This window comes from Pristiophorus japonicus, chromosome 17 (assembly GCF_044704955.1).
Source record: "Pristiophorus japonicus isolate sPriJap1 chromosome 17, sPriJap1.hap1, whole genome shotgun sequence".
Classification (NCBI taxonomy): Eukaryota; Metazoa; Chordata; class Chondrichthyes; family Pristiophoridae; genus Pristiophorus; species Pristiophorus japonicus.
This window is the reverse complement of record NC_091993.1, coordinates 80,055,125-80,081,003: the sequence shown is the minus strand read 5'-3', so window position 1 is coordinate 80,081,003 and position 25,879 is coordinate 80,055,125. Positions and strand designations below refer to the sequence as shown.

The 25,879-nt window shown below is 43.0% G+C and overlaps 1 protein-coding gene across 4 annotated transcripts in view; it reads left to right on the top strand.

The window, feature by feature from the left end:
• The window catches only part of ilrun (inflammation and lipid regulator with UBA-like and NBR1-like domains), a 111,891-nt gene that overhangs the window by 27,270 nt on the left and 58,742 nt on the right, over positions 1-25,879 (top strand). For all 4 annotated transcript variants that reach the window (XR_011587474.1, XR_011587475.1, XM_070858880.1 and 1 more), the window contains exon 2: positions 6,865-7,019. Coding sequence is in view for 2 of the 4 variants with exons in the window: in XM_070858880.1 (XP_070714981.1) it covers positions 6,865-7,019 (155 nt within the window). In the remaining 2 variants the exon portion in view is untranslated. The remainder of the gene's footprint in view (positions 1-6,864; positions 7,020-25,879) is intronic.

The window sequence follows — 25,879 nt, the reverse complement described above, 5'->3', positions numbered from 1 at the left end:
CTAGAGAGGATGCAGAGAAGATTTACAAGGATGATACTAGAAATGCGAGGATATACATACCAGGAAAGGATGAACAGGCTGGGTCTCTTTCTTGAAAAAAGGTGGCTGAGGGGTGACCTAATAGAAGTCTTTAAAATTATGAAAGATTTTGATAGAGTGGATGCAGAGAGAATGGGCCCAAGTTTCCACAAGAAAAAAAACGGGCGCCCCTCCGAGCTGGGCACCCGTTTTTCGCGCAGAAAACGGCGCCTAAAAAAATCCTCGGTATTCTCCACCGACTTACAGGTCCTGTGGCACTCGGCGCAGCCGGCACGAGCTGGGGGGGGGGGGGGAAGTCAGGTTCCTGCGCTGAAAACAGTGCCGGGACCTCTGCACATGTGCGCTACAGTCGGCACGCAAGTGCAGTAGCTCCAGGCGCCGAACTGTGTGGGAGGGGCCTGAAGCACGCAGCCCCTAGCCCTGGCCCAATGGCCTCACTGGGGCTGCGTGAATGAGGCTCCTCCCACGGCCAGCTCCTGCTCCCCGCCCGACCAGACCCGACACCCGCTCTCCCCTCCCCCCCCCCCCCCCCGACCCGACACCCGCTCCCCCCCCCCCGACCCGACACCCGCTCCCCCCCCCCCGACCCGACACCCGCTCCCCCCCCCCCGACCCGACACCCGCTCCCCCCCCCCCGACCCGACACCCGCTCCCCCCCCCCCCCCGACCCGACACCCGCTCCCCCCCCCCCCCGACCCGACACCCGCTCCTCTTCCCCGACCCCCCCCTCTCTCTCTCTCTCCCTCCCTCTCGCTCAGCGGCACGAACGCTGCAGAATTCTCCGTGGCTGAAGCACTTTCACACAGGTAGGAAGATGGTTTATTTAATCTTTTCTTGGCTTATAAATGTTTATTCAGGTTGGATTTATTTGTATAATATTTGTAGAAGTATAAATAAGGATTTATTGTCAAATTTAATGAGTTCCCTTTCCCCCCACCTCGTTCTGGGCACCTAATTTGTAACCTGCGCCTGATTTTTTAATGTGTAGAACAGGTTTTTTCAGTTCTACAAAAATCTTCACTGGCGCCATTCTACTTTAGTTTGGAGTACATTTTCACTGTGGAAACTTTCAAATCAGGCGTCAGTGGCCGGACACGCCCCCTGACTAGAACTGCAGAAAAAAAAATGTGGAGAATTGCGATTTCTAAAATAATCCGTTCTCCACCAGTTGCTCCTAAAAATCAGGCGCGAATCATGTGGAAACTTGGGCCCAATGTTTCCACTTGTGGGGACGAGCATAACTTAGAGACCATCAATATAAGATAGTCACCAAGAAATCCAATAGGGAATTCAGAGGAAGCTTCTTTACTAAAAGAGTGGTGAGAATGTGGAACTCGCTACCATGGAGAGTGGTTGAAGTGAATAGTGTAGATGCATTTAAGGGGAGGCTAAACAAGCATATGGAGAAAGGAATAGAGGGTTATGCTGACAGATTTAGATGATGAAAGATGGGAGGAGGCTCGAATGGAGCATAAATGGCATGGACTGGTTGGGCCACAAGGCCCGTTTCTGTGCCCTATATCCTATGTAAGCACTGAAAGAAACTTGAGAGCGAGTCACAAAATATGAAATTCAGCAGCTCAGATTCAACCATGCCAACTCTTGGTTCATTGATGCTTTGGAAATGTATCGTGATGCTTGTGTAAATTGTGGAGGTATTTTAATAAGTTTGAGCTGCAAAAGTTTTAAACTGTAGAATAGGGATTTTAAAACTTTAATGAGTTTGAATTCCTGGTTACGACAAATACCATTTGAAAGTCTTGATTAAAATGAACCCTATTGCAGTAAGGCATCGTGAGCACGAATATTTGCTGCACTTGCTGTTTTTTTTGGATTTGGTCATGGGTTGTGGGCATTGCTGGCAAGGCCAGCATTTATTGGCCATCACTAATTGCCCTCGAGTAGGTGGTGGTGAGCCGCCGCCTTGAAGCGCTGCGGTCCGTGTGGTGAAGGTGCTCCCACAGTGCTGTTACAGAGGGTGTTCCAGGATTTTGACACAGTAATGATGAAGAAATGGCAATATATTTCCAAGTCAGGATGTGTGATTTGGAGGGGAACTTGCAGGGGATGGTGTTCCCATGCGCCTGCTGTCCTTATCCTTCTAGCTGATAGAGGTCAGGGTTTGGGAGGCGCTACCGAAGAAGCTTTGGCGAGTTGCTGCAGTGCATCTTGTAGATGTTACACACTGCAGACACAGTGTGCCGGTGGTGGAGGGAGTGAATGTTAAAGGTGGTGGGCGGGGTGCCAGTTAAGTGGGCTGTTTGTTTTGTCCTGGATGGTGTCGAGCCTCTTATGTTGTTGGAGCTGCATTCATCCAGGCAAGTGACTTGTGCCGTGGAAAGGCTTTGGTCAGTAGGTGAGACACTCGCCGCTGAATACCCAACCTCTGACCTGTTCTTGTTGCCCCAGTGTTTATATGCCTGGTCCAGTTAAGTTTCTAGTCAATGGTGACCCCATGGATGTTGATGGTTGGGGATTTGGCGATGGTAATACCATTGAATGTCAAGGGGCGGTGGTTAAAGTCTCGCGTGTTGTAGATAGTCATTGCCTGGAACTTGTGTGGCGCGAATGTTACTTGCCACTTATCAGCCCAAGCCAGAATGTCGTCCAGGTCTTGCTGCATGCGGGCATGGACTGCTCCGTTATCTGAGGAGTTGTGAATGGCACTGAACACTGTGCAGTCATCAGTGAACATCCCCACTTCTGACCTAATGCTGGAGAGAATGTCAATGATGACGCAGCTGAAGATGATTGGGCCTAGGACACTGCAGTGATATCCTGGCGCTATAATGATTGGCCTCCAAAAACTACAACCTTCTTCCTTTGTGCTAGATATGACTCTAGCCAGTGGAGAGTTTTCCCCCTGATTCCCATTGACTTCAGTTTTACGAGGGTCCTTGATGCAACACCCTGTCAAATGCTGCCTTGATGTCAAGGGCAGTCACTCTCGCCTCACCTCTGGAATTCAGCTCTGTTGTCCATGTTTACAGCCTTGGTTCAATGAGGTCTGGAGCCGAGTGGTCCTGGCGGAACCCAAACTGAGCATTGATGAGCAGGTTATTGATGAGTAAGTGCTGCTTGATAGCACTGTTGACGACACCGTCCATTACTTTGCTGATGTTTGAGAGTAGACTGATGGGGCGGTAATTGGCTAGATTAGATTTGTCCTGCTTTTTGTGGACAGGACATACCTGGGGAGTTTTTCACATGCCAGTGTTGTAATTGTACTGGAACAGCTTAGCTAGGGTCGTGGCTAGTTCTAGAGCACAAGTCTTCAGCATGACAGCCAAAATGTTTTCGGAGCCCATAACCGTTGCTGTATCCAGTGCGCTCAGCTGTTTCTTGATACCACGTGGAGTGAATTGAATTGGCTGAAGACTGGCTTTTGTAATAGGAACTTTAGGAGAAGGCTGATACGGATCATCCACTCCGCACTTCTGGCTTAAGATGATTGCAAACGCATCAGCCTTGTCTTTTGCACTTTCGTGCTGGGCTTCATCATCATTGAGGTTGGGGATATTCATGGAGCCGCCTCCTCCCATTAGTTGTCCACCAGCATTCATGGCTGGATGTGGCTGGACTACAGAGCTTTGATCTGATCTGTTGATTGTGGGATCGCTTAGCCCTGTCTATAGCATGCTGCTTGTGCTATTTAGCATGCATGTAGTCTTGTGCTGCAGCTTCCCCAGATTGGCATCTCATTTTGAGGTTTGCTTGGTCCTGCTCCTGGCATGCTCTGCTAGACTCTTTATTGAACCAGGGTTGGTTCCCTGGCTTGATGGTAACGGTAGAGTGAGGTATATACTGGGCCACGAGGTTACAGATTGTGGTGGAATACAATTCTGCAGTTGCTGATGGCCCATAGCACCTCCAATGGATGCCCAGTTTTGAGCCACTCCCTCCTGACTACTGTGTTGCCACTCCTGATGGGTCTGTCTTGCCACTGGGGCAGGACATACCCAGGGATGGTGATGGAGGAGTCTGGGACATTGGCTGAAGGGTATGATTGTCGGGCTATTGCTTGACTAGTCTGCGGGACAGCTCTCCCATTTTTGGCACAAGTCCCCAGATGTTCGTGAGGAGGACTTTGCCGGGTTGACTGGGCTGGGCGTGCTATTGCTGTGTCCGTAGCTGGTGCCTAGGTCAGTGCCGGATGGTCTGTCCAGTTTTATTCTTTTTAGTGGCGGTTTGTTGCAACTGGGTGGCCATTTCAGAGGCCAGTTAAGAATCACATTGCTGTGGGTCTGGAGTCACACATATAGACCAGACCAGGTAAGGACTGCAGATTTGCTTTCCTAAGCGACATTGATGAACCAGATTGGTTTTATGACAATCCGCTAGTTTCACCGTTACTGATAATAGCTTTTTATTCAAGATTTTTATTTAATTAACTGAATTTAAATTCCCCAGCTGCCGTGATGGGATTTGAACTCTCGTCTCTGGATCATTAGTCTAGGCATCAGGATTACTAGTTCAGTAACATAACCACTCTGGTACTGTTCCCTGGTGCAATGAATTACTGGAAATGTTGGCTGTTCTTCTCATGGGCTAGTTATTCAATGAGCCCTAACTGTCCAGCTATGAGCACCCTACCAGTCAGCAAGAAGTGTACCAATAGGGTGTGCTGGTAAGCTGTGCAGTTTTAGTAGGTTAAGTTCTGGTGAGCCAGGATTTCCTACAATTGAAAAGCAATTAGAAACATAAAAAAATAGGTGCAGAAGCAGGCCATTCTGCCCTTCGAACCTGCACCGCCATTCAATATGATCATGGCTGATCATGTAACTTCAGTACCCCACTCCCTCCTTCTCTCCATACCCCCTGATCCCCTTAGCCGTATGGGCCACATCTAACTCCCTCTTGAATATATCCAACAAACTGGACTCAACAACTTTCTGTGGTAGAGAATTCCAGAGGTTCACCACTCTCTGGGTGAAAAGGTTTCTCCTCATCTCGGTCCTATATGGCTTATCCCAATCCTTAGACTGTGACCCCTGATTTTGGACTTCCTCAACATCGGGAACATTCTTCCTGCATCCAACCTGTCCAGTCCCGTCATAATTTTATATGTTTCGATAAGATCTTCTCTCATTCTTCTAAATTCCAGTGAGTATAAGCCTAGCCGATCCAATCTTTCTTCATATGTCAGTCCTGCCATCCCGGGAACTAGTCTGGTGAACCTTCGCTGCACTCCCTCAATAGCAAGAATGTTCTTCCTCAGATTAGGAGACAAAAACTGCACACAATACTCAAGATGTGGCCTCGCCAAGGCCCTGTACAACTGCAGTAAGACCTCCCTGCTCCTATACTTTCATCCCCTCGTTATGAAGGCCAGCATGCCATTTGCTTTCTTTACTGCCTGTTGTACCTGCATGCCTACCTTCAGTGACTGATGTACCATAACACCCAGGTCTCGTTGCACCTCCCCTTTTACTAATCTGTTACCATTCAGATAACTGCCTTCCTGTTTTTTGCTACCAAAGTGGATAACCTCACATTTATCCACATTATACTGCATCTGCCATGCATTTGCCCATTCACCTAACCTGTCCAAGTCACCCTGCAGCCTCTTAGCATCCTCCTCACAGCTCACACTGCCACCCAGCTTAGTGTCATCTGCAAACTGGGAGATATTACATTCAATTCCTTTGTCTAAATCATTAATGTATATTGTAAATAGCTGGGGTCCCAGGACTGAACCTTGTGGCACCCCACTAGTCACTGCCTGCCATTCTGAAAAGGACCCTTTTATTCCTGCTCTGCTTCCTGTCTGCCAGTTCTCTATCCACATCAATACATTACCTCCAATACCATGTGCCTTAATTTTGCACACTAAACTCTTGTGTGGGACCTTGTCAGAAGCCTTTTGAAAGTCCAAATACATCACATCCACTGGTTTTCCCTTATCCACTCTACTCGTTACATCCTCACAAAACTCTAGAAGATTTGTCAAGCATGATTTCCCTTTCATAAATCCATGCTGACTTGGATCGATCCTGTCACTGCTTTCCAAATGCGCTGCGATTACATCTTTAATAATTGATTCCAGCATTTTCCCCACCACTGTTGTCAGGCTAACTGGTCAATAATTCCCTGTTTTTTCTCTCCCTCCTTTTTTTAAAAAGTGGGATTACATTAGCTACCCTCCAATCCATAGGTACTGATCCAGAGTCTATGGAATTTTGGAAAATGATCACCAGTGCATCTACTATTTCTAGGGCCACTTCCAATTCAAATTGAATTAAGCAATTGACTCCATCGCCTTCCCTGGCTCGTTGCTCAAGCTGAACTAGACTGCTCACATCCTTGGTGTCCAGTTAAACCCACAGCTGCTTCAAACCTCATATCCACTACCAAGACTGTTTGCTGACACCTATGCCCCTGTCCTACCATCTCTGTTCTTGTCTTGCCCTCACTGTTGCCAACATCCTTATGCACACCTTTATCATCTCTAGACCCGACTTCTCTGACTTCCTCCTTGTTGATATCCCGATCTCCACCCTCCATAAAAGCCTACTAAAAACACATTTCTTTGACCAAATTTTCAGCCAGCCCTCCTAACCCTTTCATAAAGGCTTACACCTGCTCATTGAAACATCAATGGGTATTTTTCTGTGGATGTTATTTTTGTGTTCTGCTTTTGTTTTGTGTGTCTGTGCTATTTGGCCTTTGTTACAAATAAAATAAAGTTTCTGCCCTTTATTTTCCCAGTGAAATGTTTTGAATTCAGTTTTCTATGGATTTATGTGCAGGTCTGTTATCTCGAAAAAAATTTAAATATTTGTCTATTTCAGATCATTGATGAGGAAACTTATTTTTGTTTTTCAGGAATTTGCAGGCTGCCATTGGTGCTTATTACGACTTTGAGAGCCCAAATATAAATGCACCATCTATGTCATTTGTAGAAGACGTTACAATAGGAGAGGGGGAGTCTGTTCCACCTGACACTCAGTTCACCAAAACATGGAGGATACAGAACACAGGTAATTATCTGCCTAGACTACAAGATTTTGAAAGGTTGAGCATTGCTGTAAAACCAGCAAACACGCAAGCTTGTTGATACTTACCAGATAGAACCAAGGACAAATGGAAGGACATCCAACTAGGCCATCGCATTTCATTAAGTTATTGCATGCATGTCTTGTGTTGTGATGTTGATCACTAAGGCTTTTTTCTTTTGGGGAAGAGGGGAAGAAACTACAGACAAGACTCCAGGATTCGATAAATGCGAACTTACATTTACATTAAGAAAACTTCTGCAAATCTCTTGGGAATCCACAGATCAAGGATACTGTGTGACTTGAGCTAGTGAAGGTAATCTGTTGCAACACCATCTAAAGAAACAATAAATAATATATTTATTTTAAAATTCCTATTAGAAGAAGCATATCATCCGACTTGCTGTGAGCAATGCCTTGGGAGATTTGCTTACTATAAAACTGGTAAACATTCCAACATATTGTACATAGACTTTCCGATTGTAGCTACAGCATTTGTCAGAAATGAATACAGCAGCACTTGCGGTCAGCTGTGCATTTTTTTTTTCCCCTTACCATTTTTTTTCATTTGTTTTAAGATCACTGATGCAACATTCCCTTGGTAAAAGACCTGTTGTCAAAGCCTGTATGACTTTCTTTGTCACTCTTCACTAAGTGACCGTGTGAGAGTGGGGTGAAATGGGATAGGATTAACTTGTGCCAGATGTTCATTACTTATTAATGAGAGCTCGGGCCATCACTCTGTCCCACCTTTTCCCAAAGTCACTTAATTGAGATTGTGATTCACTGAATATTAGAGATCTGAAATGGTGTTTTGCTTGGACAGTTTGTTTGTTCAGAAATTAGCTACATCACTAGCCTATGTTGTCCTGGAATATTTTAAAAGGAGCAAAATCAGTGAGATGTGAAGTGGGTTTATGGTATTTTTCTAATACATGTTAGTTTTAGAATATGAGGTGTTAACATTTAGCAGATGCTTCGGACTGTGGATAAGGCTGGTTGCATGTTAGCAATTGATCACAGACCTTTATTTAAAGCCTAAGTATTAACCTGATACTTCAAATTATTTTTATTTGTGGAGGCACAATTCTAAGGAGATTGGTTTGAGTTGAATTTTGTGTGGCACAGCTGGTCATAAAAGCCCAGTTTGAAAGTAGTGAGAAAGGTTTGACTATGCAAGATGGAATTAATTGATTAATTGTCACAGGAAATCATTTGGTGGTCTTTGATGATGATGATGATGATGCCTATATTGATCCTATTTTTGTGCCTGGAATCGGAATTTATTCTGTTGGATGTATTGTGCACAAATGGGCACACTGTTTTGCATAGTTTGGTGATACCACGAGTTCGACCCTCTGGACATCAGCTAAAAGGCCACAAACTCCATGCCGCCTTATATTTCCACTCTTTTCCAACATTCTTTTGGACAAGGGGCTTATCCCAAGGAGGGTGATAAAGGTTTGGTAGTTGACAAAGCAATCCATGCTCATAGAACAACAACTTGTATTTATATAGTGCCTTTAATGTAGTATGTTCCAAGGCACTTCACAGGAGTGTTAATGGACAAAAGATTTGACACCGAGCCGCAAAAGTAGAAATTAGTGCAGGTGACCAAAAGCTTGGTCAAAGAGGTAGAATCATAGAATGGTTACAGCACGGAAGGAGGACATTTGGCCCATCGAGCCTATGCAAACTCTCAGCTAGTCCCACTTACCTGCCCTTTCCCCGTAGCCCTGCAAAAACATTTTCTTCAGATACTTACCCAACTCCCTTTTTAAAAGTTAAGATTGAGTCTGCCTTCCCCACCCTTTCAGGCAGTGCATTCCAGAACCCAACCACTCGCTGCATAAGAGAAGTTTTTTCTTGCATCGCCTCTGGTTCTTTTGCCTTAAATCTGTGTCCTCTGGTTCTCGACCCTTCTGTGAATGGGAACCGTTTCTATCTACTTTGTCTATACCCCTCATGATTTTGAATACCTCTATCAAATCTCCTCTCTCTTCTCTGCTCCAAGGAGAAAAACCCCAGCTTCTCCAGTCTATCAACGTAACTGAAGTTCCTCATTCTTGGAATAATTCTCATAAATCTTTTCTGCACCTTCTATAACGCCTTCACATCCTTTCAAAAGTGTTGTGCCCTGAATTGGACACATTTGGGGCCGATCCAATGTTTTATACATGTTCATCATAATTTCTACACTTTTGTACTCTCTACCTCGATTTATGAAGCCCAGGACCCTGTTAGCCTTTTTAACCGCTTTCTCAACTTGCCCTGCCACCTTCAACAATTTGTGCACACATACCCCAGGTCTATCTCTGTGCGCCTCTTTTAGCATTGTACCATTTAGCTATATGTCCTCTTCTCATTGTTTCTACCAAAATGTATCACTTCAACTTTTCTGCATTAAATTTCATCTGCCACATATGCACCCATTTCACCAGCCTGTCCATGTCTTCCTGAAGTCTATTACTCTCCTCTTCACTGTTTACTATACAGGTAGAACCTCCCGAAACTGGAATCCTCGGGACTGAGGCCATTCCAGTTTTTGGGTTTTTCCGGATTTCAGAGAAGAAATCGGACGTCCCGAATCCGGAAACCCCTGGGCCTAGTGTCGGGTATTTCTGGATTTCGGAGAGGAAATCCGATGTCCCGAATCCGGAAACCCTTGTGCCGAGTTTCAGCCATTTCCGGATTTCGGAGCCGAAAATCCGACGGCCTGAATCCGGAAACCTTGTGGACGATGTTCAGGTATTTCTGGATTTCGGAGCTGAAAATCCGACGGCACGAACCTCGAAGCTGGACCGTGTATTTTTCTGGATTTATCTTTGAAAAGGTATGTACAGCTTAAAATGTACTTAAAATATGAAAATAAATGTACTTGAAGCATGAAATATAATAAAGGTTTTTATTAATCAGTATAGGTATGAAAATATAATAAATAAAGGTTTTTATTAAATAGAGTACAGGTATGACACAGAATACTGTTACTGTACCCTGTAATGTATAAAGAATAATTTTCCTTCCTGTGATCCACTTCGTAAGTGAGCTGCACAGAAATAGGTACAGGGTACAGGTTACAATTGACTGGAGATGGTGCTTGAGGTAGAGGGCTCAGCTATGATGTCTGGGGCTGAAGATGGGCCAGCAATAGGATTTTCAAATGTGGAAATTGCTGCTGTATTTACAGGTTCTAGGTCTTGGGCAGTCTGCTGCGATACCCTTCAAAACATACTGATTAATTTTAATTGTTTAAGTAATTTGGGCTTTTGTTTGATTTCATTTTTACTGAATTTTATACACCTGCATTATTTCCTCTTCACTTATGCAGTTTCGTTGCTTTAGGGTAGTAATTAATTAGAAGCTCAGGTTGGGGTTGAATTGGAATCTGAGGTTAGGAACAGTCTGGTTCAACTGGAGACAGTGGCTGGGGAGGAGGATGGAATTGAAGAGAATGGAGGTTTGTGGTGGGGCCCGAAAACAATGGCTTCAGTTTTCCTAAAGTTCACCTGGATGAAATTATGGCTCATCCAACACTGAATGTGGGACAAGCACTCTGATAACACCTGAGGCAGTGGACGGTTGAGACAGGTGGTGAAAAGGTAGAGCTGGGTGTTGTCAGCATACATGCAGTTTGTTCCAATGTCTGTTGTCACAAATGGATAGCATGTAAATGAGGAAGTATGTTTCTTGTTGCACAAAGAAAGAAAGATTTTTCGATTTAGTTCTGGAAATGAATTGGGGCAAATAACTGATGCAAGTCGGGAAATGGTGACCATAATATAATTAGGTTCAATGTAAAAATAGAAAAAGATAATAGTCAAAAATAAGGTTGCTGGATTGTAATAGGGTAAAGTTCAGTGAAATTAAATCTGTCCGCAATTAATTGGGCCGAAAAGTTTAACCGCTTAGTGAATCAGAAGTGGAGAATCTTCAAATATGAAATGGAGGGAATATAAAATAAATAAATTCCTACTAGTTGATTTCTCGTTCCTAGAATTCCTCCTAGCTGTTACACTGGGAGGAATTCTGGCAAAGTAGAGTTAGAGGTGGAGGATAATTGGAACGTGGCCGGCAAATGATATACGCTCCCTTATTTTAAACCATGAACTCTGTCCTTTACATACCTGTTGCCAGTACTGGATGAGCAGAAATTTTCTCCAATTAAATATTGGGACGACCGAAGCCATTGTCTTTGGTCCCAACCACAAACTGCGTTCCCTAGCCATCGACTCCATCCCTCTCCCTAGCATCTGTCTGAGACTGAACCAGAATGTTCACAACCTAGGTGTCACATTTGACCCTGAAATGAGCTTCCAGCCACATCGCCGCGGCATAACTAAAACCGCCTATTTCCACCTCTAACATTGCCCATCTCTGCCCCTGGCTCAGCTCATCGGCTGATGAAACCCTCATCCATGCCTTTGTTACCTCTAGACTTGCCTACTCCAACACACTCCTAGCTGGCGATCCATATTCTACCCTACGTAAACTTGAGGTCATCCAAAACTTGGTAGCCCGTGTCCTAACTTGTACTAAGTCCCGCTCACTTGGACTTGGTACAAGTTAGGACACGGGCTTGTGTCCATCACCCCTGTGCTCGCTGATCTACATTGGCTTCCGGTTGAGCAATGCTTCGATTTCAAAATTCTCATCCTTGTTTACAAATCCCTCCATGGCCTTGCCCCTCCCTATCTCTGTAATCTCCTTCAGCCTCACAAATGCCCCCGAGATGTCTGTACTCAAATTTTGCCCTCTTGAGCATCCCTGATTATAATTGCTCAACCATCGGTTGCCGTGCCTTCACCTGCCTGGGCCTTGAGCTCTGGAACTCCTTCCCTAAACCTCTCCACCTCTCTACCTCTCTTTCCTCCTTTAAGACGCTCCTTAAAACCTATCTCTTTTACCAAGCTTTTGGTCATCTGCTGTAATTTCTTCTTGTGTGGCTTGGTATCAAATTTATTTGTTTTTGTCTTATAACACTGCTGTGAAGTGCCTTGGAACGTTTTACTGCGTTGAAGGTGCTATATAAATACAAGTTGTTGTTATAAATTGAAAAGTGCGCTTGTAAACTTGTCACGCTGTAATTAGACCCTCCCACCAGCAGTGCACTGCTGCGTCTCTAGTAGCAGCCGTTAGAATGTAAACCCACTGCACTATAATTGCTAAGTGTGGACAGAGGAATTTATAATGGAAAAATATGGGCAGGATGTTGCTATTTAGATAATATAGCTAGGGCAAAAAGCGATTTAAAACAAAACTCTAATTTAAAGAGAGACATGTATTAAGACTAATAAAGAAAATTATGATTATACCAAGTTTATCGGAAAGGTGAATCGGGCTAAAAAGGAATATGAAAAAAGGCTAACAAATAATATAAAAGAAAATACTAAATGCTTTTGTAAGTGAATGTTTAAAAATGCATGAGTTAATCAAGGACAGCCAGCACAGATTTGTTAAAGACAAGCCATGTGACAAATTAATAGTTTTTTTATATAAGAGACTGGTTTAGTAAAGGAGATGCAGTAGACTCTCATGTCTTAAACGCCAACACGCAGTTAAACACCAAGAGGATACGACACCAAGTTCCCAAGAATGCCAAATCATTCACTCTATTTCACAAAAGCTTTTAAATGCATGAACAATATTTAAAAAAAATAGTCTTCCAGAGCATACATTAAAACAAAACTTCATACAGGGTGGTCACCAATATAATCTTTCTCCTCGATGCCAGGATTATCGGCTGCCTCCTCCTCGTCGCCCTGCTGGAACTCCTGCAGCCACAGTCCTCTGGCTGGCCGCTCCTCTGCTCAGCGCTCCCTCCGTGGGGGGTCGGGCCGGCGGTCCGCATCTTCGGGCCACGCCATCCTCCTGTTGGTGCCACCGACACTTTGGGGCCCGCTTGGGCCGCCGACCTCTCCTCATCTGGCAAAATCCCTTATTCGGCACAGGCCAGGTCCTGAGGGTGCCGGATAAGGGAGGTTCAACCTTTAGCAGCATGTGTAGAAAGTTGTTTCACAGGGAATAGGTAGGATAAATGGGTGTTGCTCTGATCGGAGAATGGTTAGAAGTGGTGTACCCCGGGCTTTTGCTGGTCCTTTCTGTTCTCTGTATACATATATATGATGTAGTCTTGGGCATGTGGATCACAATCTCAAAATTTGATGATGACACATTTTATATGGGTCAAACAGTGAGGTGGACTGTAGAAGACTTTTAAGAAGATAGGTCATTTGCAATGGACAGGCTAGATCAGATGCAATTTAGCGTGGATAAGTGTGTGGTGATGTATACAATCAATGGAAAAGTCCTGAAGGATGTGGACGAGTGAAGACCTGAGGATTCAATCATTAATTCCTTGAAAGTGCGAATGCAGGTGGATAAAGCCATTTTTTTAAAAAAAAAGCCAAAAGAATTTTGAGTTTTCTAAACTGGGGCATAGAGTACCAGAGTAAAGAAATAAAAATAAATGTCATAGAACCATACAGCACAGAAAGAGGTCATTCACCCCTTTATGCCTGTGCTGATGGTTTTCTGAAAGAGTATCAATTCGTCCCACTCTCTTTTCCCCATAGCCCTGCATATTTTTCAATTCCCTATTGAATCTGCTTCCACTATCCTTTCAGGCAATGCATTCCAGATTATAAACCCCCTCCCCCCCCCCCCCCCCCCGGCTTTTTTGCCAATTATTTTAAATCTGTGCCCTCTGGTTACCAACCCTTCTGCCAGTGGAAACAGTTTCTCCCTATCTACTCTATCAAAGCCCCATATAATTTTGAACACCTTTATTAAATGTCCCTTTAACCTTCTCTCCTCGAAGAACAGTCCCAGCTTCTCTAGTCTCTCCAGATAACTGAAACCCCTCATCCCTGGGTACCATTCTAGTAAATGCCCTCTGCATCCTTTCCAAGGCCTTGATGTCCTTTCTAAAGTGTGGTGCCCAGATTGGACTCCATATACTAACTGAGGTATAACCAATGATTTATAAAGGTTCAGCATAACATCCTTGCCTTTGTACTCTGTCTCTATTTATAAAGCCAAGGATCCCGTATGCCTTCAAAGATTTGGATATGTGAACTCTGTGTTGTTGCACCCCTTTAACATTGTACCATTTACTTTATATTGCATCTTGTCATTTTTCCTTTCACAATGCATCACTTTACTCTCCTCTCTCTCTCAAATTTCATGTCACGTGTCTGCCCATTTCACCAGTTTATCTATATCCTTCTGAAGTCTGGTACTATCCTTCTCACTGTTTACTACATTTCCAAGCTTTGTGTCAACTGCAAACCTTGAAATTGTATACCCACATCCAAGTCATATAATATATATCAAAAAGAGCAGTGGGCTTAATACTGACCCCTGGAGAATACTACAGATAACTTCCCTCCAGTCCAAAAACCAACCGTTCATTACTACTCTCTGCTTTTTCTGTCTTGCAGCCAATTTCGTATCCACACAGCCACTATCCCCATGGGCTTCAATTTTGCTAACAAGTCTATTATGTGACACTTTATCAAACGGCTTTTGAAAGTCCATTCACACAACATCACTACACTACCTTCATCAACCATCTTCGTTATTTCATACAATAACTCAAATCCATGTTGGCTGTCATTTATTAACCCATGTTCTTCCAAGTGACAATTTTGTCCAGGATTATGGTCTCAAAGTTTATCCACCACCGATATTAAGCTGACTGGCCTGCAATTACCTGGTTTATCTCTCCTCCACCCCCCCCGCCCCATTCCAAAAAGGGAGAAACATTTGCAATCCTCTGGCACCACTCCCATATTCCAAGGAAGGATATGAAACTTTAGTCTGGTCTCAGTTGAAGTACTGTTAACAGTTTTGAGTATTAATTTATGGGAAGGACATTAAAGCTGTAGTGATTGTCTTGTGTAGATTCAGCAGGGTGGTGAAGAGCGTGGGACAGTGGGATTTGTTTCAGGGTGCTGTAACAAAAAGGCAGCACTTACATGACCGGCCAAATGGCCTCCTTTTATGATATAAACTTTTATGGTTGAGTCCAGACAAGGTTGGCTGCAATAAACTTCACTAGGTGCAAATTGTTCCGAAAAGCACAATGGAATGGCTGAGATGTTACTTTTTTTTTAAAAGGCCAAAGCAGTCACTTTTAATCACACATGTTCTTGCTGTTGTCAAATTCTATCCAGTCAGTATTGATGAGTGAAATGCAATCTTTTATGGTTGGCTAGCAATATGATTGATAGCTACAATGATCTATTGCTTTTTGTATCGACATTAACTTCAAAAGGTGTTGAAATATTCCCTTGGTGAGACCTTGTTTCACTGAGTAGAGTCCATTTCAGCATTGCGGCTAGCAGCAGCATAGCTCTGTTTTTAAGCTGGGCCAGATTCAAGTAAACTTGCATCTTAAAATAAATAGCATCTGTATTATTTCATGTATCCAGGAGAATAACAAAGTATGATTCAGTTTTACATTGCATACTTGTTTACTTACCAAAATAAAACCAGCTGCTGGTTTTGAACCAGAGTCTCGGTCTGGTTTCTGAAGAGATGAGAATTGTGTGGCAGAATATGATAAATTCCAATAATCAGTACACAGAGTAAGGGATCTCTGTGATGATCTCCACGCCTTGCGATCGTTCACATAGGTATTGGGTAGGCTAAAGCAGGCTCTGGATCATGTGGATGTGAGAGCCATTAACTGGAGTGGTCAGTGACACGGAATGCTAGAAATTAGCATTAAAAACCCAAAGACTTGACTCCCTATCTGGGCCCGAAGAGAACTTGTAACATCAAATCATCGGTACCCAAGTTTTGTACATCAATGATCTTGTCCTAAGATTTGTGGAGGAAAGTGATAAAAAATACACTGGCCCTGAAATTTGGGTCGTAGGCTTCCTTCAGACAAACGCCTCGACCCGAGAATGTTTTCCGAATGTACCTGGTGGTCCCGGAGACGCCTGCGATTGCGGTGAGAGGCCTTCTCTTCCTGCGCTTCGGAGTGTGCCCCCGTACTCGAGGTTCGCATGAAGAAGGTAGAGTCACACGTGACTGGACAACCAATCGGATACAGTACTCTCATTGATAGCCATGATAATTCCGTATCTGAGTTCTTATTGCTATCAATGAGAAAAAAAAAAACACGTTAAAACAACATAAACAAAAAAAAACCTCTCATAATTAAAATTAATTGAAATGAAAGTTAATGTGTTAGAAAAAATATATATATTTTGATTTTTTTTTTAAAGTAGGTTTAAAATAAATTTACCTTAGTGGTCAGGGTTTTTATCTGTTTTAAAGCTCATACACTGGTAAAAGGAGGCTTTGCACCTGAACTTGACAGATCGGAAAAGCCGTTTTTTGCGGGGCCTCACTGGATCTGTATGGTTTTCTGTACGGACCCGGCTTGGCTGGAATTTTGGCCCCGATAACTATAATTTCAGTGTGGTTTTTACTCCTATGGACTTTTGTCATACTTCCTTTCCTCACTCTGTCGAACTCTGACATAAGAATATAAGAATTCGGAGCAGGAGTAGGCCATTCGGTCCGTCGAGCCTACTCTGCCAGTCAATAAGATCACGGCTAATCTTCTACCTCAACTCCACTTTCCTGCACGATCCCCATATCCCTTGATTTCCTTAATATTCAAATATCGATCTCTGTCTTGAATATACTCAACAACTGCGCATTCACAGCCCTCCGGGGTAGAGAATTCCAAAGATCCACCACCCTCTGAATGAAGAATTTATTCTCATCTCAGTCCTAAATGGCTGACCCCTTATTCTGAGACTCTGATCCCTGGTTCTAGACTCCCTAGCCAGGAGAAACATCCTCCCTGCATCTACTATAAGGACATAAGAAATAGGAGCAGGAGTAGGCCACCTGGCCCCTTGAGCCTGCTCCGCCAAAATAAGATCATGGCTTATCTGATCATGGATTCAGCTCTACTTCCCTGTCCGCACCCCATAACCCTTTATTCACTTATTGCTCAAAAATCTGTCTCTCTCCGCCTTAAATATATTCAATGACCCAGCCTCCACAGCTCTCTGGGGCAGAGAATTCTATAGATTTACAACCCTTTGAGAGAAGAAATTCCTCCTCATCTCCGTTTTAAATGAGTGGCCACTTATTCTGAGATTATGTCCCCTAGTTTTAGTTTCCCCTATGAGTAGAAATATTCCCTCTGCACCCACCTTGTCTAGCCTCCTCATTATCTTATATGTTTCGATAAGATCACCTCTCATTCTTAATTCCAATGTGTATAGGCCCAATCTACATAGCCTATCTTCATAAATCAACCCCCTCATCTCAAGAATCAATCTAGTGAACCTTCTCTGAACAGCTTCCTTCCTTAAATACGGAGACCAAAACTGTACACAGTACTCTAGGTATGGCATCACCAAAACCCTGTACAGTTGTAGCAGGACTTCTCTGCTTTTATACTCTATCCCGCTTGCAATAAAGACCAACATTCCATTTGCCTTCCTGATTACTTGCTATACCTGCATGCTAACTTTTTGTGTTTCATGCACAAGGACCCCCAGGTCCCTCTGTACTGCAGCACTTTGCAATTTTTCTCCATTTAAATTATAATTTGCTTTTCTTATTTTATTCTGCCCAAGTGGATAACCTCACATTTTCCCACATTATACTCCATCTGCCACATTTTTGCCCACTCACTTAGCCTATCTATATCTCTTTGCAGATTTTTTGTGTCTTCCTCACAATTTGCTTTCCCACCCATCTTTGTATCAGTAAACCCATCTTTGTATCAGTAAACCCATCTTTCCCAACCATCTTTGTATCATTACACTCGGTCCCTTCATCCAAGTCATTAACATAGATTGTAAATAGTTGAGGACCCAGCACTGATCCCTGTGGTACCCCACTAGTTACTGTTTGCCAACTGGAAAATTACCTATTTATCCTGACTCTCTGGTTTCTGTTAGTTAGCCAATCCTCTATCCATGCTAATATATTACCCCCAACCCCGTGAACTTTTATCTTATGCAGTCACTTTTTATGTGGCACCTTATCGAATGCCTTCTGGAAATCCAAATACACCACATCCGCTGGTTCCCCTTTAGCCACTCTGCTTGTTACATCCTCACAGAACTCCAGCAAATTTGTCAAACGTGATTTCCCTTTCATAAAACCATGTTGAATCTGCTTGATTGAATTATGCTTATGCTCATGCCTGTCAAGCCCTGTAAGAATTTTATATGTTTCAATGAGATCACTTCTCATTCTTCTAAACTCTAGAGAAAGTAGGCCGAGTTTACTCAATCTCCCCCCGTAAGACAATTCCCCCCCACCCCACCATCCCAGGAATCAATTTAGTGAACGTTCGTTGCACTCCCTCAATGGCAAGTATATCCTTCCTTGGGTAAGGAGACCAAAACTGCACACAATACTCCAGGTGCAGTCTCACCAGGTCCCTATGTAATTGCAGTAAGGCATCTCTATTTTATGCTCAAATCCTCGTGTGATAAAGGCCAAAATACCATTTAATTTCTTAATTGTTTGCTGTACTTGCATGTTAACTTTCAGTGATGCGTGTACAAGGATGCCCAGGTTCGTCTGAACACTAACATTTCCCAATCTCTCTCCATTTAAAAAAAATATTCTACGTTTCTATTTTTCCTACCAAAGTGGATAACTTCACATTTCTCCACATTATATTCCATTTGCCATGTTCTTGCCCACTCACTTAGCTTGTCTATATCCCCTTGAAGTCTCTGCATTCTCCTCACAATTTACATTCCCACCTAGCTTTGTATCATCAGCAAACTTGGATATATTACATTTGGTTCCCTTATCCAAATCATTGATATAAATTGTGAATAGCTGAGGTCCAAGCACTGATCCTTGCGGTACCCCACTTGTTACAGTCTGCCAACCTGAAAATAACCCGTTTATTCCTACTCTCGGTTTTCTGTCCATTAACCAATCCTCAATCCAAGTTAGTATATTGCCCCCGATCCCATGAGCCCTAATTTTGTTTAATAACTTGTGTGGCACCTTATCAAATGCCTTCTGAAAATCCAAATACACCACATCCACTGGTTCCCCCTTCTCTATTCTGCTAGTTACAACCTTAAAAAAACTCTTAACAGATTTGTCAAACATGATTTCCCTTTCATAAATCCGTGTTGACTCTGCCTAATCCTATTATTATTTTCTAAGTGGCCCGTTACCATGTCCTTAATAATAGATTTTAGCATTTCCCTACTACTGATGTCAGGCTAACTGGTCTGTAGTTCTCCGTTTTCTCTCTCCCTCTTTTCTTACATAGCGCGATTACATTTGCTACCTTCCAATCCGCGGGAACCATTCTGGAATCTGTGGAATTTTGGAAGATGACAACCAATGTATCCACTATCTCTATAGCCACCTCTTTCAAAACCCTAGGATGTAGGCCATCAGGCCCGGGGGATTTATCGGGATTTATCAGCCTTCAGTCCTATTCAGTACATTTTTTTTTAACTAATACTAATTTCTTTCAGTTCCTCATTCTTGCTAGACTCTTGGTTCTCCACTATTTCCGGGAGGTTTTTTTGCATCTTTTTCGGTGAAGACAGACACAAAGTATTTGTTTAAGTTCACTGCCATTTCCTTATTCCCCATTATAATTTCTCCTGTCTCAGCCTGTAAGGGACCCATATTTACTTGTGCTAATCTTTTTCTTTTTACATACCTATAGAAGCTGTTACAGTCTTGTTTTTATGTCTCTCGCTAGTTTACTCTCACTCTATTTTCCCTTTCTTGACCAATTTCTTGGTCCTCCTTTGCTGAATTCTAAAATTCTCCCAATTCTCAGGCTTACTGCTCTTTTTGGCAACATTATAAGCCTTTGATGTTATACTATCTTTAACTTCTCTTGTTAGCCATGGTTGGGCCACTTTTCCTGCGAAGTTTTTGTGTCTTGAAGGAATGTATATTTGATGTAAATTATGCATTAATTCTTTAAATACTAGCTCTTGCTCGTTTACCTTTATACCTTTTTAATGTAGTTTCCCAATCTACCTTAGCCAACTTGCCCCTCCTACCTATGTAATTTGCTTTGTTTAGATTTAAGACCCTAGTTTTGGATTTAACCAAATCACTTTCAAACTTAATATAAAATTCTATCATATCATGGTCACTCTTCCCTAAAGGCCTTTACTACAAGGTTATTAATTAATCCTTTCCCATTGCACAATACTAGATCTAAAATAGTCTGTTCCCTAGTTGGTTCTTCAACCTACTGATCTCGAAAACTATCTTGTATACATTCCATGAATTTGTCCTCCACATTATTAAAGCAAATTTGGTTTGCCCAATCTATATGTAGATTAAAGTCCTCCATGATTACCGTATTACCCTTGTTACATGTGCCTCTATTTTCCTGATTTATACTCTCCTCTACATTACAGCTATTGTTTTGAGGGCTTATAAACAGCTCCCACCAATGTTTTCTGCCCCTTGCTGTTTTTTAGCTCCACCCAAACTGTTTCTCCTTCTTGATTTTCGGAGCTAAAATTCTTTCTCTCTGCTGTCTTTATCCCATCCGTTCTTGCCCCTCCTCCCTTTCCAATTTGCCTGTCTCTTCTAAAAGTTAAGTATCCTGGAATATTTGGTTCCCAATCTTGGTTACTTTGCAACCTTGTCTCGGTAATGGCTATTAGATCAAACCTATTAATGTCTATGTGCGCTATTAATTCATCTATTTTGTTGCGAATGCTTCGCGCATTCAGATATAGTTCCTGCAGCCTTGACTTTTTTTCCTATTTTGCCCTGATGTCACCCTAGTCAGTAATGCCCTTTTACCTTTGTTGCTCTCTCTCTGTCCCTTCCTGGCCCACTGTTTATTTTCACCCCAAACTTTGCTTTACTCTAGAATCTTGACATTTCTCCTGCTGCTTTTAAATTTACTCTTTCCTGAATCCTCCCAGCTTCTCTCTTTCCTCCCCCCCCCCCCCTTTCATTAGTTTAAAGCCCTGTCTACTGCCCAAGTTAATCGATTCGCAGGAGAGAGAGTGGAGAGCACCAGTTCAAACTGTGACAGGACAGGAGAAGTGGAGAGCACCAGTTCCAACTGTTGCAGGAGAGACTATTCGAGGCTATTGACCTAGGATATTAGATGTTTAGTGTCAGACAAATTATTTTTCTGGTGATTTTAATCTACAGAGTAAGCTGCCCCCTTTTTGGGCCCAAGTTTCGGGCCGCGCCTAGAAAGGCACAGCCCCGACCTGGACGCCCGTTTTTCGCGCCACAAAGTGCGCCTAAAAAAACCTTCCAGATTCTCCGGCTCCCTGCTGGTCCTCTGCAGCCGGGCGCGGCGCAGCACGAGCTGTGGGGGGGGGGCGGAGCTAGGTCCTTGCGCTGAAAACAGTGCCGGGACCTCTGCACATGTGCGCTACAGTGGGCGCCATGTGCAGTAGCTCCAGGTGCCCAAAACTGTGTGGGAGGGGCCCGAAGCACGCAGTCCCTAGCCCTGGCCGAAAGGCCTCACTAGGGCTGCGTGCATAAGACTGCCTCCCACGCCCAGCTCCTGCTTCCTCCCGACCTGACTCGACTCTCGCTCCCCCCCGACCCCGACCCCACTCCCGCTCCCCGCCCCCGGACTGGACCCGACCCGCGCTTTCCCCCCACCCGACCTGACCTCCCTCATCTCTTTCCCCCCCCCCCCCCCCCCCCCCCCGACCCGAACTGACCTCCCTCCGCTCCCCCGACCCGCGCTCCCCCCGGACCCGACCCGACCCAACGCCACCTACCTGTAAATCTGGTGCTGGGGACGGGCCCTGCCCAAAGTCTTGGGCCTGGCTGGGCCCGGCATGTTCTGCCTCCCTCCCCCCTTCTTTCCCCTCCCCCCCCCCCCCCCCCCTTCCCCTTCTCCCCCCCCTTCCCCTCCTCCCCCTGCTGTTGGAGGGCTCCCGGTGCTGCAGTCGGTAAGTAGAAAATATTTTGTTTTATTGATTTAAAAAAAAATATTTCTTATTAATTTTTTTTGATTGATTTATTGGTTGATTTATTGATGTTTTTATAATTTATTATTGATGATGGCTCTTTATTTGTAAAACTGAAGTGTTTAATGTTTGTAAACTTCCCTTTAAACCCCCCCCCCCACCCATTCCCTACGCCTGATTTGTAACCTACGCTTGATTTTCTAAAGTGTAGACAAGGTTTTTTTCGAGCGTACAAAAATCTTTACTTACTCCATTCTAAGTTAGTTTGGAGTAAGTTTTCACTGCCGAAACTTTGAAAACAGGCGTAAGTGGCTGCACATGCCCCCTTTTGAAAAAAAAATTCTGTTCCAAAGTGAAACTGTTCTAACTGACTAGAACTGGAGCAAACTAAATGCCGAGAATTTGAATTTCTAAGATACTCCGTTCTACACCAGTTGCTCCAAAGAATCAGGAGCAACTGAGGCCGAAACTTGGGCCCATAGAACTGAAGGTTAGCCTATGGATGGTAATTTTGTGTAGCTTATGGGGGAGGGGGCAAGAGTTGATCAAGTGTCTCCCGAATATAAAACACCAAAAGAAGCAAGTCCTAATGATTGTCCTGGATGATGGGCTTGTTCCAATGTGTGCGGAGGATAGACTACATTTTTATTCATTCAGCTGCTACACAAATGAGCAATTGCAGTCATTTTACAGAAGACTAGTATGTGCCCCTTTTCAGAGTCCTTTGCAAATTTCATGCTTGGATAGTCAACCAAACTGAGGCAGGCTTTTAGCTTTTTGGCTGCAGGAGGCAGCCATCAGAAGCAAGGAACTCATGGGGAAAACTGGGAAATATTGGCCCAGAAATCCCTGTTTCTTCTTCCCGCAGGTGTTCGACTACCTTTTGGTCGAATGCCTGCCAGAGATTCCGGACTCGAGGCCTCCTGTTCTTGCGCAACGGAGCACGTTCACATTGGGACGTCCGCAGGAGTCACGTGGGCCTGGACATCCAATCACGGTAAAGTATTTTCTCATTCATTGTAATAGGAGTTTCCTAAGTCGGAAACTCCTATTACTATGAATGAGAAACACCCTCAAACACCCAAATACTACATAAAACATTAAAAAAACACCTCATATAAATACACTATAGAAATTAAAGTTGATAGAAATGTTTTTTAAAGAAAACTGTTGACCTGGAATATTAGATATTTAGTGTCAGACACAGAAAAAACATTTGCCGATTTAAAAAAAAAAAGTTTTAATTATGGTTTAAAATAAAATTCTTGAGTGGGCAGGGTTTTAACAATGTTTTTTAAAATTTTATTTTAATCATGTTTTTAATATGTTTTTAAACTCTTAGCCTACTTTTACAGGCGCTATGTGCCTGCTTTTATCAGGTGCAAGAGTTTTGAGGACATTTGCTGGGCAAGATATGTGTAAATCCTGCAATCTTGCCCTTGCAAATGTCCTCGCTCCCAATATGTGGGAGATCTGTCAAGCCAGAAACTTGACAGATCGGAAAAGTGGGTTTTCAGCGCATGCACATTGCGCGCCGAAAACCGTCTTTTCCGATGCCTTCCCGGGTCCGTAGAAACTCCGTACGGACCCGGGGAGGTCGGGATTTCTGTGCCATTACACTAAACAAAATTTGGTAAACTGGAAATTCAACAGTAAAATAGTAGCATATGAATGAGGCTAAGTATAAAAGGAACACACTTGTGGAAAAAGACAAACATTATGAAGAAGATAATGGAAGGTTGATAATTGTGTTATGTGTACCAGAAATATCTTGGTTCTAGAATACCATTATGAAACTTAAAAGCTTTGTTCTTCGAATTTTCTGAAATCATCTCAACTCTTCTACTGATTTATTTATCGGACCTCCCAGTGTTCATATTATAGACAGGACATTTGAGCTTGTAGTGGTGAGATAGCTCCATCGTGTAACAGCAACCAAGCCAAAGACTCGGGAGGCCTTCATTTCACATGATGTATCTGTAACTGGGAGAGCAATAGTAGATTATTGGCCAGTCTGGATTTAGAAATAAGTGGAGTCAATTGAAGTCAGTAATTTTAAAATGTTCGAACACTTCAAAGAAACTACTGCCACACTGTGGTGTGAAATTTCCAGCAGCATCAGCAATATGGGGTTTTCACTTGTGCAGTACCAATTAAAGGCATACTGTGGGACTATTGTATAGAGTTTCACTTGTGTAGCTGTTCCTGCTTACATCATCTTGTTTTAACTAGTTTTTGTTTTTTTTTGGTAGGAGAAATAAGAAAATATGTCCATTAAAACAAAAGTGGCTTCAGTTGGAGTAACTTGCTAGTTTTTACTTGGCTATTAGAATACTTAATTTTTACCCATAAGTGAGCTTGTCTCCCGAGATCCTGCACCTATAATTTTTCAGAAATTTGCTTGTGCAAAGTTGTATGACTTGTCGAGTTAACATCAATCTCCCTCTGCAGTTATCTGTATACTGAATTAAATGTAGTCTCATATTGCGCTGTTACACTCACTTTGGAAATGGTGGAATTTACATTCAACTAGACTACAGAAATTTATCAATTTATTTATAAATTGAAAATGGAGAAATCAAACACACTGTCTGCCCAATACAAGAGAGTACAAATGTAAGTAGACGTCTTTATTGGGTTAATTACAGTCTTTGTGTATAAGCAGCAAGCTGCTGAATTATTTCCAGTGTCGCATTCTAGTTGTCAAACTAAGTGCTTGATAATTCACTGCTCAATTTGTGATCGAGAACATTGCAAGTTCACAACCAGATCTTGGGACTTTTATTTTCTGTGTCTTGTTTTTAAGCACTTGATACATTTGAAGTCAGGCAACTGGATAAAACAAGTAGATTAAAATTCATAATATAAAAACTTCAATTCAAATATGTTGTTTTGGTGCTTCACAAGATTCACATTCACATAGCACTACATCATATTTCTATTTATATAGTTAATTCAGTCACTGTTTCTACTGATAGATTCATAGGATACAATCATTCTTGGTGTGGAGATACAAGTGCCCTTAATATTTCACTCAATAAAGTATTGAAATGAAGCACTACTGATCAAAAAAAAACCCTTTTTGTTTCTTTAATTAGAAGGCAAATTAAGCCATTTAAAATTTGCAACAGACATCAGATTTTTAAGTTCTGTTTTCTATTACATTTTTTGAAGTTTTTTTTGAGAGGGATTGCTAGGCACTAAATTGCTCAAGGGGCTCATAATATGAAAAGTGTAAATGATGTTGGAGCAGTGCATAAGTATTATCTAACCCTTGAGATTAGATTTTATGGGGCCGAAATTGATCACAGGCAAGTTCCGCCCATTTACCATTGAAAAGACCGTTAAGATCCTGACAATACTTTGTGTGGAACTTTGGTCAAAAAATACGAAAAAAAATGCCTGGCGGGAGAAATAGGTGTGGCTTCTCGGCGGTCCTGGTCAACTTAAGTCCGAGGCTAGAGTCGGCCTAGGGAGGGGGGAAAACACACAGTATTTTTTCAAAAAAGAAAACATCGGAAAAGATTCAGAGGACCCTTTTCCACTGAATCGCTGCAAAAGAATTAGAAAAAAAACATTCACTTACGTTTTGCAGGGTTTCATACCAACCGTTCATCGAAAGGCTGGTCTGACTGGGCGTTTTTATTTCCAGTAGTACGGAGCACCGCTCCCACCAAACTCGGGTGGGAGCAGTTTTCCCAGTATTGCACGCTACCGGTCCGCTCCACAGCGGTTTTTCGAAACCGCTGGCGTAAGGCCCTGATGAAGCTCCCAACGAATGAATGACTGCCCAAAACTAGGAAATGCCGCCGAAAAACCGTGGTACGGTCATCAGTGTCAGGCCCTATATATATAATATATGATTTATGAGGGGTAGTATGCGCCATGTCCTAGAATCATAGAAATTTA